The sequence below is a fragment of the Piliocolobus tephrosceles genome, chromosome 9 (assembly GCF_002776525.5).
Source record: "Piliocolobus tephrosceles isolate RC106 chromosome 9, ASM277652v3, whole genome shotgun sequence".
NCBI lineage: Eukaryota > Metazoa > Chordata > Mammalia > Primates > Cercopithecidae > Piliocolobus > Piliocolobus tephrosceles.
In genome coordinates this window covers 65,708,815-65,731,525 of record NC_045442.1, presented here as the reverse complement: position 1 = coordinate 65,731,525, position 22,711 = coordinate 65,708,815, and the positions used below count along the sequence as shown (strand labels likewise).

Genomic DNA, 22,711 nt, shown 5'->3' with positions numbered 1-22,711 from the left:
TCTACTGAATTTTTGAATTTTGAAATTTTTTTTTTACTTTCCCCATTTTGTTTGTTTTTTTCTTTTTTTTTTTTTTTTCTACTTTGTAAGTTCTGTTTGTAGCTTTAAAATATGTTATTGTGCTTACTTAACTGTGGCACAGTTTGGCACATACAGACTTATGGGTGTTTTGTGTTCTTCACGAAGAAGGAGTTTTCCTAGAAATGGGTATTGCATTTGATTTTTTTTCTCTTTTCTTTTTTTTTTTTTTAGACAGAGTCTCACTCTGTCACCCAGGTTGCAATGCAATGGTGCAATCTCAGCTCACTGCAACCTCCACATCCTGGGTTCAAGCGATTCTCATTCCTCAGCCTCCTGAGTAGCTGGGATTTCAGGCACGTCACCACGCCCAGGTAATTTTTGTATTGTTAGTAGAGACAGGATTTCACCATGTTAGCCAGGCTGGTCTTGAACTACTGGCCTCCGGTGGTCCCCCTGCCTCGACCTCACAAAGTGTTGCGATTACAGGTGTGAGCCACCGTGCCCAGCCGGATTTGATCTATGGATACACTAAAACTAAATCTCCTAATACTGAACCTTCAGGACTGAAGGCCACACTGATTTCATTAATTTGTGTGTAACCTTTATTTTCTGCTTATATTCTGAGATAATTCTTTATCTCTGAAACGTCATAAAGCAGAGATGTTTATGTTAAAATATTTATCAATATATATCTAGTTGTAGATTTCCTTCTTTAAATTTTTGCTGAATACAGAGTGAATCCTGAGTCTACACATTCACCCCATTCCCTTTCTTTTGACAAGTCTAAAAGTATAGAAAAAGGACCCCAAATAGCCAATCCAATCCGGGCAAAGAGGAATAAAGTTGGAGGGCTCACACTTCCTAATTTCAAAACTTACTACAAAGCTACAGTAATCAAAACCATTTGGTACTGGCCTAAGGACAGATATACAGACCAACTGACTAAAGTACAGAGCCCAGAAATAATACTTATTTATGGACAATGAGTTTCCAAAAGGGTGTCAAGGATGTTTGTTCATCCAGCGTCTGACGATCCACAGCCATGGCTGGGCCAGAGGCAGCTTTCCACTGGGTGAGTTCCTCGTCCAGTGTTGGGGCCTTTGGCTTGGCTGCCTATCAGATACATGACACCCAATTCCCAGATGCCTGTGGGAAGGAGCTCTTTGACCAGGCCAACAAGTACCACTTCTTACACAGTCTGGCCCTGTTAGGGGTGCCCTCTTGCAGAAAGCCCCTCTGGGCTGGGTTACTGCTAGCCTCCAGAATGACCTTATTCTTTACCTCTTTTACTACCAGGCTTGGGGTGGAGACCCCAGCATCCAGACTTTGTTCCCTGTGGGAGGGAGCCTGCTACTCTTGGGCTGGCTTGCTTTGGCTCTTTGAGTTCCCTTTTGTTTAATTACTGGTCTTTTGGGGGCAATTTTTTGAGAGTTGGAGCAGAAAAAGGATTAAAAGGGAAAAGCAAATAACAAACAAAACAAAATGGTGCCAAGACCATTCAACAGAAAAAGGACAGTCTTTTAAATAAATGGTGGGAAAACTGGATATCCACATGCAAAGAGCCATTGCCTTACCTCATATACAAAAATTGGATATACACAAAACTCAAAATGGATCAAAGACCTAAATGTAAGAGCTAAAACTATAAAACTCTTAGAAGAAAACACAGGAGAAAAGCTTCCTGACATTGGATTTGGTGATGGTTTCTGGGATATGACATCAAAAGCACAGGTGACAAAAAGAAAAATAGATAAATTGGACTTCATCAAAATTTAAAACTTTTGTGTATCAAAGGACACTATCAAGCAAATGAAAAGACAACCTGCAGAATGGGAGAAAATATTTGCCAATCATGTATCTCAGCAGTCCCCACCCTTTATGGCACCAGGGACCAGTTTCATGGAAGATAATTTTTCCATGAATGGGGGCGGGGCGGAGGGTGATGGTTTCGGGATGAAACAGGCATTAGAGTCTCATAAGGAGCATGCAACCTAGATCTCTTGAATGCACAGCTCACAATAGGGTTTGCATTCCTACGAGAATCAAATGCCACCACTGATCTGACAGGAGGCAGATCTCAGGTGGAAATGCTCGCTCACCCGCTGCTTACCTCCTGCTGTGCGGCCTGGTTCCTAATAGGCCACATACCAGTACCTGTCTGTAGCCTGGGGGTTGGAGACTCCTGATATATCTGATAAGTGACTGATATCTAGAATATATAAAGCACTCCTATAATTTAAAAAAAAAAAAGCAATCTGGTTCAAAAATGGACAAAAGATTTAAATTGACTTTCTTTTTTTTTAAAGACAGGGTCTTGCTCTGTTGCCCCGGCTGGAGTGCAGTTACGGGATCATGCCACTGCACTCACTGCTCACTGCAGCCTCGACCTCCCCAGGCTCAAGTGATCCTCCTACCTCAGCGTCCCAGTAGCCAGGATGACAGGCATTGCCACCACACCCAGCTAATTTTTTTTTGTATTTTTAGTAGAAACAGGGTTTTGCCATTTGTCCAGCTGATTTCAAACTCCTAGGTTCAAACTATTTGCTCACCTCGGCCTCTCAAAGTGCTGGGATTATAGGTGTGAACCACCATGCCTGGCCCCAAATTAGCTTTTCTTCAAAGAAGATATACAAATGGCCAATAAGCACATGAAAAGATGCTCAACATCATGAAATCATTAGAGAAATGCAAATCAAAACTAGGAGATACCACATCACACCCATTAGGCTGGCTGTTGTATCAGGGTTCTCTAGAGAAACAGAACCAATAACATATAGAGAGATATACATTAAAGGAGATCTATTCCAGGAATTGGTTCATGTTATTATGGAGGCCAAGAAGTCCCCATTCTGCCATCTGCAAGCTGAAGAACCAGAAAGCTGGTGATGTAATTCAGTCTGAGTCTGAAGGCCTGAGAAGCAGGGAGCTAATGTTGTAAGTCCTGCTCTAAGTCTTAAAGGCCAAGAACTAGAAGCACCAGTGTCCAGGTGCAGAAAAAGATGATGTCTCAGCTCAAGCAGGGAAAATGAATTTGCCCTTCCTCTGCTTTATTTATTTATTTATTTATTTATTTATTTATTTATTTATTTATTTTGACACAAAGTCTTGCTTTGTTGCCCAGGCTGGAGTGCAGTGGTGTGATCTCGGCTCACTGCAACCACTATTGTATTTTTAGTAGAGACAGGGTTTCTGGCCATGTTGGCCAGGCTGGTCTCAAGCCATAAAGGGTGGGGACTGCTGAGATATATGATTGGCAAATATTTTCTCCCATTCTGCAGGTTGTCTTTTCATTTGCTTGATAGTGTCCTTTGATACACAAAAGTTTTAAATTTTGATGAAGTCAAATTTATCTATTTTTTTTTTTTTTTTTGTCACCTATCTGGGCAGCCTTCAGTCCAGTCAGGTTGACACATGAAATTACCTATCACAGCTATTGTCCAAAAAAAAAAGGAAAATAACAGGTGTTGGCAAGGGTGTGGAGAACTGGAATTCTTAGGCATTGTGGGTACAAATGTAAAACAGTGCAACTACTGTGGAAAACAGCTCAGCAGTTCTTCAAAAAGCTAAAGATAGAATTACCCTATGACCAGCAACTCCACTTCTAGATATATACTCCCAAAAAGAATCCAAAGCAGAAACTCAAACAGGTATTTGTAAATCAATGTACATGGCAGCATTGTTCATAATGTCCAAAATGTAGAAATAACCCAAATGTTCATCAACAGATAAATGGATAAACATAATGTGGTATATGCATACAATGGATTTTTTTTTCTTTTCTTTTTTTTGAGACAAGGTCTTGCTCTGTTGCCCAGGCAGGAGTGCAATGGTGCAATCTCAGCTCACTACAACTTCCACCTCCCTGGTTCAAGTGATCCTCCCACCTCAGCCTCCCGAGTAGCTAGGACTACAGGCGTGTGCCACCATGCCTGGCTAATTTTTGTATTTTTTGTAGAGATGGGGTCTCCCTATGTTGCCCAGGCCAGTCTCAAACTCCTGGGCTCAAGTGACCTGCTGCTGCCTCTGAAAGTGCTGAGATTACAGGTGTGAGCCACCAACCCAGCCAGAAATATTCTTCAGCCATAAAAAGTAATGAAATTCTGACACATGCTATAACATGGGTGAATCTTGAAAACATTATGCTAAGTGAAATAAGCCAGGCATAAAAGGTCAAATATCATATGATTCCATTCTTGTGTGGAGCCTAGAAGAGGCAAATTCATAGAGACAGAAAATAGAATAGAGATTACAAGGACTGAGGGAGAGGGAAGTGGGGATGTATGGCTTAATGGGTGCAGAGCTTCTGTTTATGATGAAGACAACGTTACGGAAATGTATAGGGGCAATGGTTGCACTACACGGTGAATACATTAAATGGCACTGGATTATACATTTAAAAATGGTTAAAATGGGGCTGGGTGCAATGGTTTATGCGTATAATCCCAGCACTTTGGGAGGCCAAAGCGGGCAGATCACCTGAGGTCAGGACTTCAAGACCAGCCTGACCAACAAGGAGAAACCCCATCTCTACTAAAAATACAAAATTAGCTGGGTGTGGTGGCACACGCCTGTAATCCCAGCTACTTGGGAGGCTGAGGCAGGAGAACCACTTGAACCCAGGAGGCAGAGGTTGCAGTGAGCCGAGATTGCGCCATTGCACTCTAGCCTGGGCAACCAGAGCAAAACTCTCAAAAAGAAAAAAAAAAAATGGTTACAATGGTAAATTTTATGTTATATATTAATATATTTAGCACAATTTTTAAAAAATCACCAAAAAGTAGAGAAAGCTACTGAGAATAACATACATTTCCATCTATGGATATCCCTAATGAGCAAATATTCACGTTTGAACATTTTTGCTTCTGATTTTTAAAGAAAATAAATAAAGCTGTACCTACAAAGTCAAATATCATTTGATCCACAGGCGCATTTCCTTTTCCCCTTACAGAGTCTCATGAATTTGATATATCTCTTTTCAGTTTTTTTTACTTTTCTTCTTACAGACATCCATAAGCTATATATATATATATATATATATATATATATATTTTTTTTTTTTTTTTTGAGACAGGGTCTCCCTGTCACCTAGGCTGGAGTACAATAGTGCAATCACAGCTCACTGTAGCCTTGACTTCCTGGGCTCAGGAGATCCTCCCACCTCAACCTCCCAAGTACATGGGACTAAAGTCGCACCCCACCATGGCCAGCTAGTTTTTTTATTATTATTGTTTGTAGAGACAGGGTCTCCCATTGCCCAGACTGGGCTTAAGCTCCTGGGCTCAAGCAATCCACCTGCCTCAGCCTCCCAAAGTGCTGGGATTACAGGCATGGGCCATAGCACCCAGCCCTATGTATCATTATGCAACTAGCTTATCTCCTCAGCATTGTGTTCTTGAGCATGGATACATGGAATTTTAGTTCCTTCATTTAAAGTGCTGTATAATATTCCACATGGGAACATACCACAGTCCTCTCATTTTTCACTATTACAAACAGCGCTGCAACAGGCACCCTCGTGACAGTCTCCTAGAGCACCTATGTGAGTGTCTCTAGGGCTCATCTGTGGGCAGTGAGTGGGCCACAGGTAGTTGAGTTTCTAATCCCCCAAGCCCAGGGCCTGGGTGCCTCCTCCCTTTACCCAGGGAACTCATAGATACTATGTTTCTCTATAAGCATTGAAGACATTGGGAAGGACTGCCCCACAGGAGTTGCACATTGTTAATTTTACGAGTTCTTTTACTTTTTGAAATCACGAGTTTATGGCTGGGCGTGGTGGCTCACGCCTGTAATCCCAGTGCTTTGGGAGGCCAAGATAGGCGAATCACAAGGTCAGGAGTTCGAGACCAGCTTGACCAATATGGTGAAACCTCATCTCTACTAAAAATACAAAAATTAGCTGGGCGTGGTGGCGCGTGCCTGTAGTCCTAGCTACTCAGGAGGCTGAGGCAGGAGAATCGCTTGAACCCACAAGGTGGAGATTGCAGTGAGCCGAGATCACATCACTGCACTCCAGCCTGAGTGACAGAGCGAGATTCTGTCTCAAAAAAAGGAAAAAAAAAAAAATCAAGAGTTTACTTCTTTAACAACTTCTATTTATTCCTCTGTTTCCTTTATTCTGGGGTGGCGGGGGTGTTGGTAGAGGGAGGGTATGGCAGGCACTCGGGTGAGACTTCTGTGACCGTTGTCCTTGTGTGTTCTCAGTGATGCTCTGTCCATAACCTTTTCCTTTGCATCCTTTGCACATTTCTCCATCTGGCCCTTTGATATCTTGCATTTGATTTTTACATGTTCAGGTCTGCTATTTGTTGCATTCAATGCAAATTGAAGTGAGTTACTGTATTTTTTATCACTGTCTCCTACCACGGATTGTCCCTATCTAATAGAAGTACTCTCTTGTACCTTACACAGAGCCTGAAGTACACATATTCTGTCTTTGCCAATACAGTGTTCAGTTGAGGAAGGTTATACTCCGAGTTGTGTGTCCAGTCAACAAAGATTTATTGAGCACCTACTACGTGTCTTGGGAGGTGCCGGAGCTACAGTGATCGTAAGACGCAATCCTCGCCCTCTTGTTCTCCTTTCCCTGTAACTGCCCCCTCTCCCATGGGCCCAGTTTTCCTCCTGGTGGCTCCTCTAATGGAGAGTTATTTCCACAGGCCCTTGGATGCATGGGTTGCCCTGGCTCCCACACAGGCCCCTCAAACCCTGGCAGAGCCCTCCTCACAGAGCCAAGGCACGGATATTGGGGTGTGTGGTGCCAGCCGGGTCCTGGCCAAGGTAACATTCTCCACAGGCCCATTCCCCTTCCGGGTATGAGTCCTTCTGATCCCCCAGGCACCATGGGCCAGGAGCCTCTGGGTGTCTCTGCTGCTCTGTGGTGGAACCTGTGTCCTGCTCTCACTGCCCACTCTCTGTCCACATGGCTCCTCTCATGGGAGTTGGTTTCTGAGACCCACTTTTGCTGCCAGTAAGGCCCAGATGATGCTGAGGGGCCCTCCACCGACTTGCCTAGAGGGTCCCCAGTGGAGCCCTTGTCAGACTCAGGAGGGCAGCTAAGGCCAGTCATAAAATCCCCCTTCAGGAGGCCGAGCCCCCGGCAGCTCCTTGCTGATGGTGTCGGTGTGGGCTTCTGCTAGAAGCTGCTCCAAGAACTGCCTCAAGCACAGGCTTAGCTTCTCAAGCTTGATGTGGATATTTTCTATTTGTGTGATTTCTCTGGGTGTTTCCACTGGATATTGGGACTGGGGGCAGCCCTCGCATGCTGACTTTGGCAGACGGAGGAGAAGACACAGAAGCAGCGAGAGGAAGGGACAGTGCAGCCACCAGTAAGGTGACAGGTGGCATTAAAGGGCACCCGTACATCTGGCACAGCCACTCCCTGAGCCATTACACCTGGAAAGCCTTAGATGCCCCTTCTGGAGAGGAAAAGGTAGAGGCCAGAGAGGGACAAAGGTTTGGCCACAGCCTATAAGGAGTCCAACACATTGAGCCTGGCCCTCTGCGGCTCACACATGGGATCCAGTGAGCCCACTGAGTCCTGGGGGCCCAGACAGCGCAGGGGCCACAGTGCCACGCCACTTCCGTTCCCTGGGTTGGCACCTGCTTAGTGAGCACCCCTTATGTCTCAGGCACCACAGCCTCATCTCTCGGGAGACAGAAGGGCAGAAAGCAGATCACGATCCCACGCCCCAGAGTGGGAGACTGACCACACACAAACAAATCAGTGAAATGGATACCTGTGATTGCGGTTTATTATCATGACCTGTTACTATAGCCTGTTCAGTGCAAGGGCAAGTGCTGGGGGAGGGGTGGGTGCTGAGCCCTCGCAGGGGCTAAGAACTTTCCATGCATGATCCCATGTCCTCCTCACAGAGACCCGACCAACTGGGGATCATCCTCTTGCTTTTGCAGATGAAGAACCTGCCCTCCAGAGCCCTAGTACTCCCGCTTCTCATTCTGGCATCTAAGCCGTGGCCACCTCAGTCCAGGGCCCTCTGCAGCTGTCTAAAGACGGAGGCCTCCCTCTGGTGGCCACATGATGCCCAGGTGGAGGCACTGCTGGGAGACTTCATCTCAGATCCTATTGGTGGGGGAAGGAGGCAGCACTGGGCCAACAGGTGGCCCTGATCCTACTCAGCTACTCAGATGCAGGCAGAGTAGTTCAAATCCTGGTTCTTCCATTTATTCCACTAACTGTATGACCTGAATAAGTCAGCTGATCTCTAAGCCTCTATGTCCCTACCTGCCAAATGCAAATCATAAAGGCCTTGCCTTTTTGCTGTGATGACTAAATGGGATGAAGAATGAAATGTGCTAAGCAAATGCCTGGTACATAGTGACCGAATGAGAGCCGACAACAGTAACCTTGGTTGCTACCCCTATTGTTAGTATCTGGCCTGTTTCCCATCCTATGAAATGGTAATAGGAAAGTCTCATCTATCCCAGCTTCACAAAATGATCACTCTTTTAGTCAACAATTATTTATTGAGCACCTACTATAATCAGGACCTATAGTATTTTAGGCCCCCTCTCCTTGTGGTCTGCTCTTTTTGGGGTATGAGGTGGAAGGCAGACTCCTGCTGCCACCCAAGCAGGTGCCCAGGCTCTAGGGAGTGGAGAGGGTGGAGTTGCTGAGTGCTGGGCGCCAAGCAGTGGGTCAGCTGCGCCACCTAGCGACCACATGCCTCTAAGTCAACTGCTCATTTTCTTCCTGGGAACACTTGTGCCTTCTGCCTGGGCTCTCGGGACTGCAAATCAGGCTCCCTCCAAGGTGTCACGAGCTGTGGAAAGTCAGGACCTTGTGCCAGAGCCGGTGGCCCCATAATATTTCCAGGTGCTTCTCAGGCCCCAGGAAGGTGGTAGGCAAGGCAAGAGCTTAGAAGGAGCCAGGCTCTGGGATTGCTGGCAGGGCCTCTTGGCCTGCAACTTACTAAGCTAGTCTGGCCTTTATCTTTCTCTCTTGAAAAATGGGTGATCATAAAAGAAGTCCCTCCACACACAAAATTGAAATGAGCCTCAGAGGAGATGGGAAGGCGAGGGAGGATGTGAAAGTGTTGGGAGCTAGATCTTCCTGTGAGAGGACAGATGGAATCGTGTGAACTACGAATGAACCGAGTCAGCCCTGGTGACCTGCTGACTAGAGCAGGGACCCAGGGCTGAGGCTAGAGTGGTGGATAGGACCTCAAATTCCAGGCTGGATGAGGTCAATCAGGGATTGTGGATAGAAAAGACAGATGAGGCCCTCAAATGCTGAGGTTGGGAAAGCGAAATCAACAACTGAGACTCATAAGAGGGGGCCTCAGAAGTAAGAGAAAAACTAGGTTAGGTTGGTGTCTTGGAGGAAAAACAAGACATTTCAAGGAGGAGAGAATGATCAACTGGCCACATGTGGCAGACAAGCCAAGGAGCTGAGTAATGCCACAGGGACATAGGACCTGGCAATGGAGGGGTCACTGGTGATGTTGATGAGAGCAATTTGGGGCGAGTGGGACAAGAGTCTAATTAGGGATGTCCAAGAATGATGGCAGAAGAGGAACCAGAAACAGAGAGGACGGACCCTCTTTCAAAGCAGTTGCTGTGAAGGGAAAGAGAGACAGGGCAGGGGCTGGAGAGGAGAAATCATCAGGAGACTTTGCTTGTCTGTGTGCTTGTTTAAGATGGGAATACTAAGAGCCTATTTATATGCTCATGAGAATGGTATAGCTGGCTCTTTGAGAAAATCTTTAAAATCCATAAACCCCAGTCAGACTAATCAGGGAAAAGAGAAGAAAAGACAAATTGCCAATATCCAGGAATAAGAGAGATGAAATCACTACAGGTTCTAGAATAATAAGAGAGTGTTATGAACAACTTTATGTCAATAAGTTTGACAGCTTAGATGAAATTATCAAATTCTTTGAAGGACAAAACTACCAAAGCTCTCAAGACATAAGTAATCTTATATCAATTAAATAAATTAGATTTATAGTTTAAAATCCTTCTACAAAGAAGATTTTCCAGGTATCTTCACCAGTGAATTTTATCAAACTTTTAAAGAATAAATACCACCAATTCTACAAACGCTTCCAGAAAATTGAAAAGGAAGGAATATTTCCCAGCTAATGCTATGAAGCCAGCATGACTTTGATACCAAAACGAAACAAAGATTTTACAAGAAAACAATCCTCCTAAACAAAAGTGCAAAAATCCTAAACAAAATTTTAATAAACCAAATTCAACAATGTATTAAAAGGGTACTTCATCATTACTGAATGGGGCTTATTCCAGGAATTCAGCATGTGAAAATCAATGAAATTCACCATATTCGCAAATTTTAAATTATGCAGAAAAGGCATTTGACAAAACCCAACATCTAGTCCCAACAAAAATGTTCAGTAAACTAGAAATACAAGAGAACTTAGTAAACCTGGATAAAGAATATCCATGAAAAACCTACATCTAACATTATACTTAATGATGAAAGACTGAACACTTTCCCCCTAAGATCAGGACGAAGTCAAGGATGTCCGCTCCAACATTTGCTATGCAACACTGACCAAAACGCAGTGAAAAATCCAGAAGTAAACCTACACATATATGGACAATTGTTTTTCAACAAAGGTGCCAAGGCAATTCAGTGGAAATTCATCTCTGTTTTCAACAGGTGGTGCTGGAACAATTGGATATGCATGTACAAAACAGATCAACTTTGATGCATACTTTGTAGCATATTAGAAAATTAACTCAAAATGAATCCTTGACTTAAATGTAAGAGCTTTACATAATTGTAACATAACTATAAAACTTCTAAAAGAAAATGTAGGAGAAAACCTTTGTGACCTTGGTTTAGTCAAACATTTCTTAGCTACGACACCAAAAGCATCATGCATGAAAGAAAACATTGATAAATTGGAGTTCATCAAGTTAAAAACTCCTGCTTTTTGGAAAACACCATTAGCAGACTGAAAAGACACACCACAGAGCACAGTGGCTCATGCCTGTAATCCCAGCACTTCAGAAGGCTGAGGTGGGAAGATCCTGAGCCCAGGAGTTCAAGGGCAGCTGGGGCAACAGAGTGAGACCCAATCTCTACATGAAGGAGAGAGAGAGAGAGAGAGAGAGAGAACAAGACAAGCCACAGACTGAAATTTTTCAATCATACAACTAATCAAGGACCTGTATCCAGAATATACAAAGAGTTGTCAAAATTCAATAATACAAAAACAATCTAATTTTTTAAGAAAATATTTCAAAAGACATTTCAGCAAAGAAATTATGTGGATGACAAATATGTCTACGAAAAGCACTCAACATGATTAATTATTAAGGAAATGCAAATCAAAACCACAATAAAATATCACCACACACCCATTAGTATGACTAAGAAAAACTGGCCATACCAACTGCTGGCATGGATGTAGGGAAACCAGAACTCTCATATACTGCTGGTGAGGATACAAAATTGTGCAACCACTTTGGAAAATAGTTTGGCAGTTTCTTAAAAAGCTAAACATATAGTTACATATAATCCAGCCATTCTACTTCTAGATATTTACCCAAAATAAATGAAAGTACGTGTTTTTATAAAGACACATGCACAAGTGTTCATAGCAGCTTTATTTGTAACAACCAAAAACTAGAAACACAAATGTCCATCAGTAGGTGAATGGATAAATAAGCCATGGTATAGCCATACAACAGTACACTGCTCACTTTGGGAGGCCAAGACGGGCGGATCACAAGGTCAGGTGATCAAGACCATCCTGGCTAACACGGTGAAACCCCGTCTCTACTAAAAATACAAAAATTAGCCGGGCGCAGTGGTGGGCGCCTCTAGTCCCAGCTACACGGGAGGCTGAGGCAGGAGAATGGCGTGAACCCGGGAGGCGGAGCTTGCAGTGAGTGGAGACCACGCCACTGCACCCCAGCCTGGGCGACAGAGCCAGACTCCGTCTCAAAAAAAAAAAAAAAAAAAAAAAAAGAAAGAAATGAACTTCTGATATATGCTACAAAATGCATGAATCTTAAAATGATTACTGAGTGAAAGAAGCCAGACAGAAAGAGTGCATGCTGTATGAGTCCACTTATATAACATTTTAGAAAATACAAAGTAATTTATAGAGACGGAAAGCAGAGCTCTGGTTGCTTGAGCATAGGGTGTGGGTGGTGGGAAGGGTTATAATAAACAGATTACAAAGGGACAAGAGGATACTTTTTAGAGTGATGGATGTGTTCATTATCTTGACTGTGGTAATGGTTTCACTGACACATTTGTCAGTTTAAATACACGCAGTTTATTTTATATCCAGTATACCTCCATAAATTGTTAAAAATATATTTCAAGAATATTGTATTGGACATTTTTACACAAAATCAGTCTTCCTTAATGCATCTTATAAAAAATAATTATATAATAAATCGAAAAGCAAAGCCCAAAATCTCCCCAACTTCATAAATGATGTAGGCTGCACAAATATTATTGTTTTCTATGTGTGTCATGGTGTGGCAAAGGACTCGCTTATGGATCATTCTTCCATCCTTGTGAGACAAGAGGCCAAGATAATGTCATTGGCTTTGAAGCACAAAAGGGTGTCATGGCCAGGGAGTCCCCAACCACAGGATGGACAAAGCCCTCTCCTGGTACTCTGCTTCCATCCATTTCTTTTTTTCTTTCTTTCTTTATTATTATACTTTAAGTTCTGGCATACACATGCAGAACGTGCAGGTTTGTTACATAGGTATACATGTGCCACGGTGGTTTGCTGCACCCATCAACCCATCGTCTACATTAGGTATTTCCTCTAATGCTATCCTTCCCCTTGCCCCTCACCCTCTGAAAGGCCCCAGTGTGTGATCTTTCCCACCCTGTGTCCATGTGTTCTCACTGTTCAACTCCCACTTATGAGTGAGAACAAGCGGTGTTTGGTTTTCTGTTCCTGTGTCAGTTTGCCAAGAATGACGGTTTCCAGCTTCATCCATGTCCCTGCAAAGAACATGAACTCATCCCTTTTTATGGCTGCATAGTGTTCCATGGTATATCTGTGCCACATTTATTTTATCCAGTCTATCATTGATGGGCATTTGGGTTGGTTCCAAGTCTTTGCTATTGTGAACAGTGCTGCAATAAACATGCGTCTGCATGTGTCTTTATAGTAGAATGACTTATAATCCAAATGGTATTTCTGGTTCTAGATCCCTGAGGAATCGCCACACCATCTTCCACTATGGTTGAACTAATTTACACTCCCACCAACTGTGTAAAACCATTCCTATTTCTCCACATCCTCTCCAGCATCTGTTGTTTCCTGGCGTTTTTATGATTGCCATTCTAACTAGCGTGAGATGGTATCTCGTTATGGTTTTGATTTGCATTTCTCTAATGATGAATGACGAGCATTTTCTCATATGTTTGTTCGCCGTATAAATGTCTTCTTTTGAGAAGTGTCTGTTCATATCATAACAAACAAAGTCTCTCAGACCACAGTGCAATCAAATTAGAACTCAGGATTAAGAAACTCACTCAAAACTGCACAACTACATGGAAACTGAAAAACTTCTGCTCCTGAATGACCACTGGGTAAATAATGAAATTAAGGTAGAAATAAATAGGTTCTTTGAAACCAATGAGAACAAAGACACAATGTACCAGAGTCTCTGGGACACAGCAAAAGCAGTGTTTAGAGGGAAATTTATAGCACTAAATGCCCACAAGAAAAAGTAGGAAAGATCTAAAATCGACACTTCAACATCACAATTAAAAGAACTAGAGAAGCAAGAGCAAACAAATTCAAAAGCTAGCAGAAGACAAGAAATAACTAAGATCAGAGCAGTTCTGAAGGAGATAAGAGACACAAAAAAACCCTTCAAAAAATCAGTGAATACAGGAGCTGGTGTTTTGAAAAGATTAACAAAATAGATAGACTGCTAGCAAGACTAAAAAAGAAAAAAGAGAAAAGAATCAAATAGACACAATAAAAAATGACAAAGGGGATATCACCACTGATCCCACAAAAAGAAAACTACCTTCAGAGAATACTATAAACACCTCTGGGCAAATAAACTAGAAAATATAGAAGAAATGGATAAATTCCTGGACATATACACCCTCCCAAGACTAAACCAGGAAGAAGTCAAATCCCTGAATAGACCAATAACAAGTTCTGAAATTGAGGCAGTAATTAATAGCCTACCAACCAAAAAAAGCCCAGGACCAAACAGATTCACAGCCAAGTCTACCAGAGGTTCAAAGACGAGCTGGTACCATTCCTTCTGAAACTATTCCAAACAACAGAAAAAGAGGGACTCTTCCCTAACTCATTTTATGAGGCCAGCATCATCCTCATACCAAAACCTGGCAGAGAGACAACAAAAAAAGAAAATTTCAGGCCAATATCCCTGATGAACATCAATGCGAAAATTCTCAATAAAATATTGGCAAACTGAATCCAGCAGCACATCAAAAAGCTTATCCACCACGATCAAGTTGGCTTCATCCTTGGTATGCAAGGCTGGTTCAATATATGCAAATCAATAAACATAATCCATCACATAAACAGAACCAAAGACAAAAACCACATGATTATCTCAATAGATGCAGAAAAGGCCTTCAATAAAATTCAACAGCCCTTCATGCTAAAAACTCTCAATAAACTAGGTATTAATGGAACGTATCTCAAAATAATAAGACCTGTTTATGACAAACCCGCAGCCAATATCATACTGAATGGGCAAAAGCTGGAAGTATTCCTTTTGAAAACCGGCACAAGACAAGGATGCCCTCTTTCACCATTTCTATTCAACATAGTATTGGAAGTTCTGGTCAGGGCAATCAGGCAAGAGAAAGAAAGAAAGGGTATTCAAATAGGAAGAGAGGAAGTCAAATTGTCTCTGTTTGCAGATGACATGATTGTATATTTAGAAAACTCCATCATCTCAGCCCAAAATCTCCTTAAGCTGATAAGCAACTTCAGCAAAGTCTCAGGATACAAAATCAATGTGCAAAAATCACAAGCATTCTTATACACCAACAACAGACAGAGAGCCAAATCATGAGTGAACTCCCATTCACAATTGCTACAAAAAGAATAAAATACCTAGGTACCTAGGAATACAACTTACAAGGGATGTCAAAGACCTCTTCAAGGAGAACTACAAACCACTGCTCAAGGAAATAAGAGAAGACACAAAGAAATGGAAAAACATTCCATGCTCATGGATAGGAAGAATCAATATCATGAAAATGGCCATACTGCCCAAAGTAATTTATAGATTCAATGCTATCCCCATCAAGCTACCATTGACTTTCTTCACAGAACTAGAAAAAACTACTTTAAATTTCATGTGGAACCAAAAAAGAGCCCATACAGCCAAGACAACCCTCAGCAAAACAAAACAAAGCTGGAGACATCATGCTACCTGACTTCAAACTATACTACAAGGCTACAGTAACCAAAACAGCATGGTACTGGTACCAAAACAGATATATAGACCAATGAAATAGAACAGAGGCCTCAGAAATAACACCACACATCTACAATATCTGATCTTTGGCAAACCTGCAATGGGGAAAGGATTCCCTCTTTAATATTTAATAAATGGTGTAGTGAAAACTGGCTAGCCATATGCAGAAAACTGAAACTGGACCCCTTCCTTACACCTAATACAAAAATTAACTCAAGATGGATAAAAGATTTAAACGTAAGACCTAAAACCATAAAAACCCTAGAAGAAAACCTAGGCAATACCATTCAGGACATAGGCATGGGCAAAGACTTCATGACTAAAACACCAAAAGCAATGGCAACAAACGCCAAAACGGACAAATGGGACCTAATTAAACTAAAGAGCTTCTGCACAGCAAAAGAAACTATCATCAGAGTGAACAGACAGCCTACAGAATGGGAGAAAATTTTTGCAATCTATCCATCTTACAAAAAGCTAATATCCAGAATTTAAAGGAACTTAAATTTACCAAAAAAACAAAAACAAAAACAAAAAATCAAACAACCCCATCAAAAAGTGGGCAAAAGATATGAACACACACTTCACAAAAAAAGAAGATATTTATGCTTCCATTTCTTGAGAGGTGAGTGACCAAGGTTTGGAAAAGAGGAGATGAGTGTCTGCTGGAGCTTACCCTCTGTGGCACCAGTGCTGGTCCACAGAAGCAGCTGGCCACAGAAGCAGTGTGAGGTAGAGGGGTGTCTGTGAGTGGTGCTGGAAAGAGGGAAGACTGGGGGTCCAGGTTCCGGGTTCTAGGTAAGGTGACCTTGGATAAGTGATTCGGAGCAGCCCATCTCCCATGGTGCCCCTGCCAGCCCGCTGCCCCTAAAGGCAGGTGCCGTCTCCCCTCTGGGCACAAAAGGGGTTCTCAGAACAGCCCGAGCCCCAGGACTACAAGGCCTCCAGCCAGACACAGAGCTTGACCGGGCCTTGTGCTCGTTAGGTCAAACTGGGACAAGACAGAGGCTGCAGCAGTGGCTACAGTGAATATCCCTGGGACAGAGCTTCAGAAGCAGCTGCAGCCTTCACTGGTTTTGCACGCCTAGTACCGTGTGTGCAGAGGAGGCAACAGAGGCAGTACAGCAGAGGGGCTGACTGGCTCAAGAGATCCTACCTGGGCTCAAGTCATGGCTTTGTCACTTACCAGCTGTCTGCCTGGGCAAGTTACTTAACTGCCCTGTGCCTCAATTTTCCCACTAATAAAATGGAGATAAGAATTACCCTAGTTGTGAGGATTAGAGTTAATATCTTTCCTGGCAAAGTATGCTCTATGGTGTGTTTGTTATTGCTGTGTTATTGCATACTTTTAAAAACCCTCCTCCTGCCCCTTCTTACACATGGGGTTGGTACACATGGCAGACCAAGTACCTGACCACTTAACTTCTGGGTGTATAGACAGTTCCCACTGTTAAGAGTTCTTCACGTTTGGACGTTTGGGTCTCTTGCTGCTTTATTTCTTTTCTTTTCTTTTCTTTTCCTTTTTTTGTTTTTTTGAGACGGAGTCTCGCTCTGTTGCCCAGGCTGGAGTGCGGTGGCGGGATCTCGGCTCACCACAACCTCCACCTCCCAGGTTCAAGCGATTCTCCTGCCTCAGCCTCCTGAGTACCTGGGACTACAGGCACGCACCACCATGCCCAGCTAATTTTTGTATTTTTAGTAGAGACGGGTTTCACTACGTTGGTCAGGCTGGTCTCAAACACCTAACCTCGTGATCGGCCCACCTCAGCCTCCCAAAGTGCTGGGGTTACAGACGTGAGCCACCGCGCCCGGCCTCTTGCTACTTTATTTCTATTGCCCTGGCTACTAAGAGCCTCACAAAAAATCTAGATCCCATTATCTTGGGGCCGGAAGGTTTGGGTGGACTGATTCACGCAAGTCCCGGCATCTCCAGCAGGGGTCGACGGACACCACGCTCTGCATGCGTTGCGCGGCAGCCACTGGGCACACTGAGGGCTGCAGGGAGAGCTGTAGGTGGACCTGTGGGCAACTCCGCTTCCCTGGTACCCCCGTTCACCCCATTTCCTGGAGGTGGAGTCTCATGCTATACCTGGCCCAGGCTGTTTCCCTCGGTTCTCGGTAAAACAGGCATGGTCGCCTCTGGCCCTGTTCCTTCCCCCCACCCCCACCCCCACCTGTGTCCCAAGCTATGCCAAATCTTCATCCCATGCTCCCTCTTCATCCTCGCATCCACAAGAGGTTTCCAAATCCACGTTGCAGCCTTCCTTACCCCCGCCCCAACAAAACAGCACACAGGAAAGGCAAAAATAAATAAATAAATAAATAAATAAATAAATAAATAAATAAATAAAAATAAATCATGTTTTTATTGTTTGATTAACAAACTGGTTGGGGGGAGGGCAAGAATAAGACATACGGGGAAATACCAGCTTTGATTAGTCAGAAACTCCTGTTATCTGTACAAAAAAATGAATGTTACAAAAATCACGTAAAAAACTAGGCTCAAGGAAGCAGCCGCCCTTGCAAAAGAGGGCTCAAGGCACCTGGGAGGCTGAGAAGAGGCCAACCTGGTCATGGGCGTGGCTGTGGGGACAGCCCTTCCCTCCTTCCCTCCTGCCCTTCCCCAGATGCCCTTCCCTCCTGCCAGAGGGGCACGCGCCCTCTCCCCGATTACAAGTGCTACAAAACTGCCTTGAATACCACCGGCCAAGGCACTGCCAGAGATGAAATGGGCCCTGAGTGGAGCCCCAGGCTCTCCCTCCCCGGTGGCCCAGGCCTGGAGAAAGGAGGGCCTTGTTCCCCAGGCCCCAGGCGGGCACAGATTCTGGAGCTGCCTGGGGGAAGCCTCTTAGGGGAGGCCCAGGCTCCGCCCCCTGGGGAAGCAGTGGCCGTGGGACCCACACACAGGTACACACAGCCCTGGCTTTGGTCAGTACTGAGTGTGGGCAGAGGGGCCGCAGCCCTGTCCAGCCCCATGATGTTGAGTGAGAGGCGCTATCCCAGATGGTCCTTGCTGGAGCTGCCATCACAGGCTGGGCCCTAATTGGGGTAGCACAAACAGCATCCCGTGCCCGCCGCCTCCACACTGGGCTTGGCACCGGGCCCCAGGAGCCCATCAGTGACAGAGTACTCCATGATGATGTCCTCCACCCGGGTGATGTACAGCAGCGTCAGCAGCACCCCCAGGAACTGAGAAGAAGGGGCAGGGCTGGTGAGGGCCTGCTGGACATCAGGGCAGCCCTCCCTGCAGCTCCCGGCTCCCAGAAATCCAAGCAGCCAGTCCCAAGCCCTCATGGCCCTGTGTGACCTGGGCAACACCCACAGCAGAGACTTCTCCCAGCACCCACACTGCCCAAGAAGCTGGGCCCCCTCTCCCTCTCCCAGGAAATCCCAGAGTTCCTCGCTGTGCCCGATCAGCAAGGGCCCCTCCCTTCTGGGATTCCTGCCTCCACCCCAGCTCTGTTACACACTATCTAGGGGATCTTGGCAAGTCACTGAAGCTGGCGGCTCCTCAGTTTCCTCCTCTGTGAAATGGGCATCGTAATAGTGCCTCCCTCACAAAAAGAAGTGAAGCAGCAGTGCCTGCGCAGCACTTGGAAGAGCGTTGCCACCACTGCTATTGCCATTCGCTCCTCCTTCCAGCCGTGCAGCCCTCCCTGGGCAAGTCCTGGACTTCCACGAAAAAAGCCCCTTTGCTCTCCCGCTCTGCACCTTCTCTGCCCCTCTGCAATCACCAAGCCACACTTTCTCTGAACCCATGGCCGGCCCACCTGGGGGAGCAGGATGCCCAGGAGGATGCCCGCCATGATGGTGTAGTTGTCCATGAACCAGATGATCACGGCGTTGGTGCAGCCCCGCACGTAGATGACATCCTGCACGCTGAAGCGCTGCATGGGAAGGAGCTGGGTCAGCCCAGAAGAGCACCTGGGCTGGCAAGAGCCACAGCCCCGACTCTGCCATCATGAGAAGGTGGCCCTAGATTCTGGTTCTTAATGGACAGTACTGTTCTCTAGAGAGGACTGGGGACACCGTGGTGGCACTTTTGGTTGCCCCAACAATCGAGGTTGGGGGCTGAAGGACTGCAGAGCTCAGGGTAATCCTACTCCACAAACAACTGCCCTGCCTACGTGTTTCTCAGATATCCCTGCATGAAAAGCCTCACGGATGTTTTCCATACATGGAAAGCCTGTCTATAATTATCCAAGCCAATAGCCCCACTCCAGGTACATACAAAAATCAAAGCAGGGCCGGGCGCGGTGGCTCAAGCCTGTAATCCCAGTACTTTGGGAGGCCAAGGCGGGCGGATCACGAGGTCAGGAGATCGAGACCATCCTGGCTAACACGGTGAAACCCCGTCTCTACTAAAAAATACAAAAAACTAGCCGGGCGAGGTGGCAGGCGCCTGTAGTCCCAGCTACTCGGGAGGCTGAGGCAGGAGAATGGCAGGAACCCGGGAGGCGGAGCTTGCAGTGAGCTGAGATCCGGCCACTGCACTCCAGCCCCGGCGATAGAGCGAGACTCCGTCTCAAAAAAAAAAAAGAAAGAAAAAAAAAAAAAAAAAAAGAGCTGGGCATGGTGGCATGCACCCGCGGTCCCAGCTACTATGGAGGCTCAGTTGGGAGGACTGCCTGGGCCTAGGAGTTTGAGGCCAGCCTAGGCAACAGTGAGACCCTGTCTATCTCTTAAGAAGGGGGGAAAAAAGCATTTCTGCATTGGTTTTAATATACCATGAATTTTCCCGAACTACTACTAGGTAAATTAAGGAATGATTATACATTATTTAATTCAGAACTTTATCAAGAATTGTTCACCGTTTTAAAAAACCATGCCAATGGCAAAAATGATGCCCATGGTATGTGAGTCGCCAACACAACGACTATTATCAGCTGCCCTGTAGCTACTGCAGCCTCAGGAATGCCTCACATCAGTGCAGACACCTGACTACATTGTGTCTTCTCCTGCACCCCCTACTGCCTAAGCACTTACATGATGAACTATGTTAAACAGCTGTAAATTGCTGTATTTCATTTCTACTTTATCTCAGATCATCATGTTAATTGTTTTGGAATTGGGCATGTAGGCAGGTTATCTGTGAATTTCACTTGGGGATAATAAATAGGACATTACCGCTGTTTGTTATAAAAATGGCCATTGGTTCTGAGGGGTTGAGAACCAACTGCTGTTCTATGGCTCTCAAACATGCGTCAGAATCAGCCACTAGCCCCATCCCAAGAATGTGCATTTCTCACATTCCCAGGGGATGCTGTTGTTGCTGGACTGGGGACCCCACTTTAAAAGCTGCTGCTCTGCATGTCAGGTCACCATTCCTTTTAGGTCCCTTCTCAGCACCACCCCTGCTTCTCTCCTAGACGAGGAGCGTTGCCCAGGAAGCTGACCCAGGGGCAGTCCCCAGAAGGGGTTACCATCCTCTAGGACTCCTGGGTCCCAGGTGGCCACAGGGGCAAAGGCAAGCTGGTACTGAGCATGGCTGAGCGCACAGCACACTGCGGGTACCAGGAAGGGCCGTGGTGGCTTCATGTGGACCAGCCCACAGTAGGTGCTTGGTAAACCCTGACAGGTGGCATCTCCCAGCCTGGGGGAATTCTTGGTTCCTTGAGCCCTTCTGTGTCTGAGTGGGGGTGGAAAACCCCAGCAGCCCTGGCTCTGGGTCACAGCCAGGAATGTTGGAAAATCTCAGTGGCCAGGACCCTGACCTCAATAAACCCCTCCAATCACCCCAGGGTGGAACAGGAAGAGCAACATTTCCAGGGAAAGGCGTTTCAAAGACATTACCTCCTTGTCGATAGTTTTGTAGCCACACATGGTGTTGACAACTTCTGTCTGAAATGAAAATGTATAATAGCTAATATTTATAACGGTTCTAACTCAAAAAGGCACTATTATCCTACCCATTTTGCAAATGAAAACTGAAGCACAGAGTTGTACTGTCCAGCAGGGATGGAGCTGAGATTCCGACCCAGGCAGTCTGGCTTGAATCTCCATCATAACCACCTCCTCCTCCAAGAAATGCCCTGTGAAAAAACTGTAGGAACACAGGTTCCATGACTTTTACAGGGAGCACCACCCCTCCACGAGCAGCAGATCAGGACCCCAGAGAAAGGCGTGCTGCCCAGGCTCCCGGGTTATGACTGCCCCAGAGCACTGCTTTGCTCACATGGTAATGCACCATCTCAGAGGTCAGGGTGGGGCTGTTCCTGCACCGTTGGCTCTTGGGGAGGAAAACCTCAGACCACAGCTGGCACAAGGTCAGCTGTGGTTTACCTGAAGTCCAGGCCAGGGCTCCTGGCCACGCTTCCCTGTTCCATAGATCACTGCTCCACCAGCGGAGAGGGCTGCCAAAACTTCCTTCTTGGGAAGAGAGGTGCTCTCCAGAATTCCTGACTACTGATTAATTTAGGCATAGGGAAAGCTGCGGTCACGCCCTAGACCTCATCAAACCCCTCCCCAGGCAGGCCCTAACTCACAGGCTGCCGCGGGCACTTCCCATCAATATGCGTGCCCTGCAGGGTCTCCTTCTCCAACCACCAGGGAAGAGAGTGCGACTCCCTGGTCCAGCCCGTGATCCCCACCAGCCCTGCTGCTCTACATCTAAGTGAACACTGCCGTGGGGGATGGATGCTGCAGGTGCCAGTGATGACTCAGGGGGTCAACAGCAGAGCCCCCAGTGTGCCTTCTGGTGTTACATTTCCTGGGTCCAGATCCTGCTCTGCCACTTAGGAGCTGTGACCAACCTTAGATGGGCTGCCAAGGAACCGGCACGCAGAGGTACTCTATACGAATTTGTTAACTGAGTGAGTGAGTGAATGAATGAATGAATGAATGAATGAATAGGCTGTGATGATCACAGAACCCCACCTCCTAGGGCTGTTCTGGACATAAAGTGAGATGCACATGTGTAAAGTGCTTATCACAGGGCTGGACACATGGAGAAGCACAGGAACGCTGGCAGGTATGACTTGTTCATAATTCCAGCCCCTGGAAAGGTAAGGGAGGGTGTCTTCTCTCCTTCCAAGAAAGAGGGTTGGGCTCCAGATGTCATCTAGGTCAATCTAAATGTCAGGCTTGATGTGCAGGCCAGATAACTTCCCTCCGTCTAGCTGGTTCTCCAGGTAGCCTCAGTTCCAGCCAGTGTTTCTGGCCCTTCCAGGCCATAAACACGACCCCTATGGAGAGGGTCAGGCCTGGAGAGCAGGTGCATGGGCACATGATGGGAGTGAGTGCTTTCCATCTC

At 45.7% G+C, this 22,711-nt stretch overlaps 1 protein-coding gene and 1 pseudogene across 1 annotated transcript in view; one reads left to right on the top strand and one right to left on the bottom strand.

Moving 5' to 3' along the window:
* The first annotated feature begins 1,063 nt into the window (after positions 1-1,063).
* LOC111537777 lies at positions 1,064-1,404 on the top strand (annotated as a pseudogene).
* Positions 1,405-17,802: 16,398 nt separating this feature from the next.
* The window catches only part of TSPAN15 (tetraspanin 15), a 56,068-nt gene continuing 51,159 nt past the window's right edge, over positions 17,803-22,711 (bottom strand). Inside the window, exons 6-8 of the mRNA XM_023205045.2 lie at positions 21,253-21,300; positions 19,230-19,346; positions 17,803-18,648 (exon numbers count right to left, since the gene is read on the bottom strand). Of these exons, the coding sequence (XP_023060813.1) occupies positions 18,499-18,648; positions 19,230-19,346; positions 21,253-21,300 (315 nt within the window). The 3' untranslated portion in view covers positions 17,803-18,498. The remainder of the gene's footprint in view (positions 18,649-19,229; positions 19,347-21,252; positions 21,301-22,711) is intronic.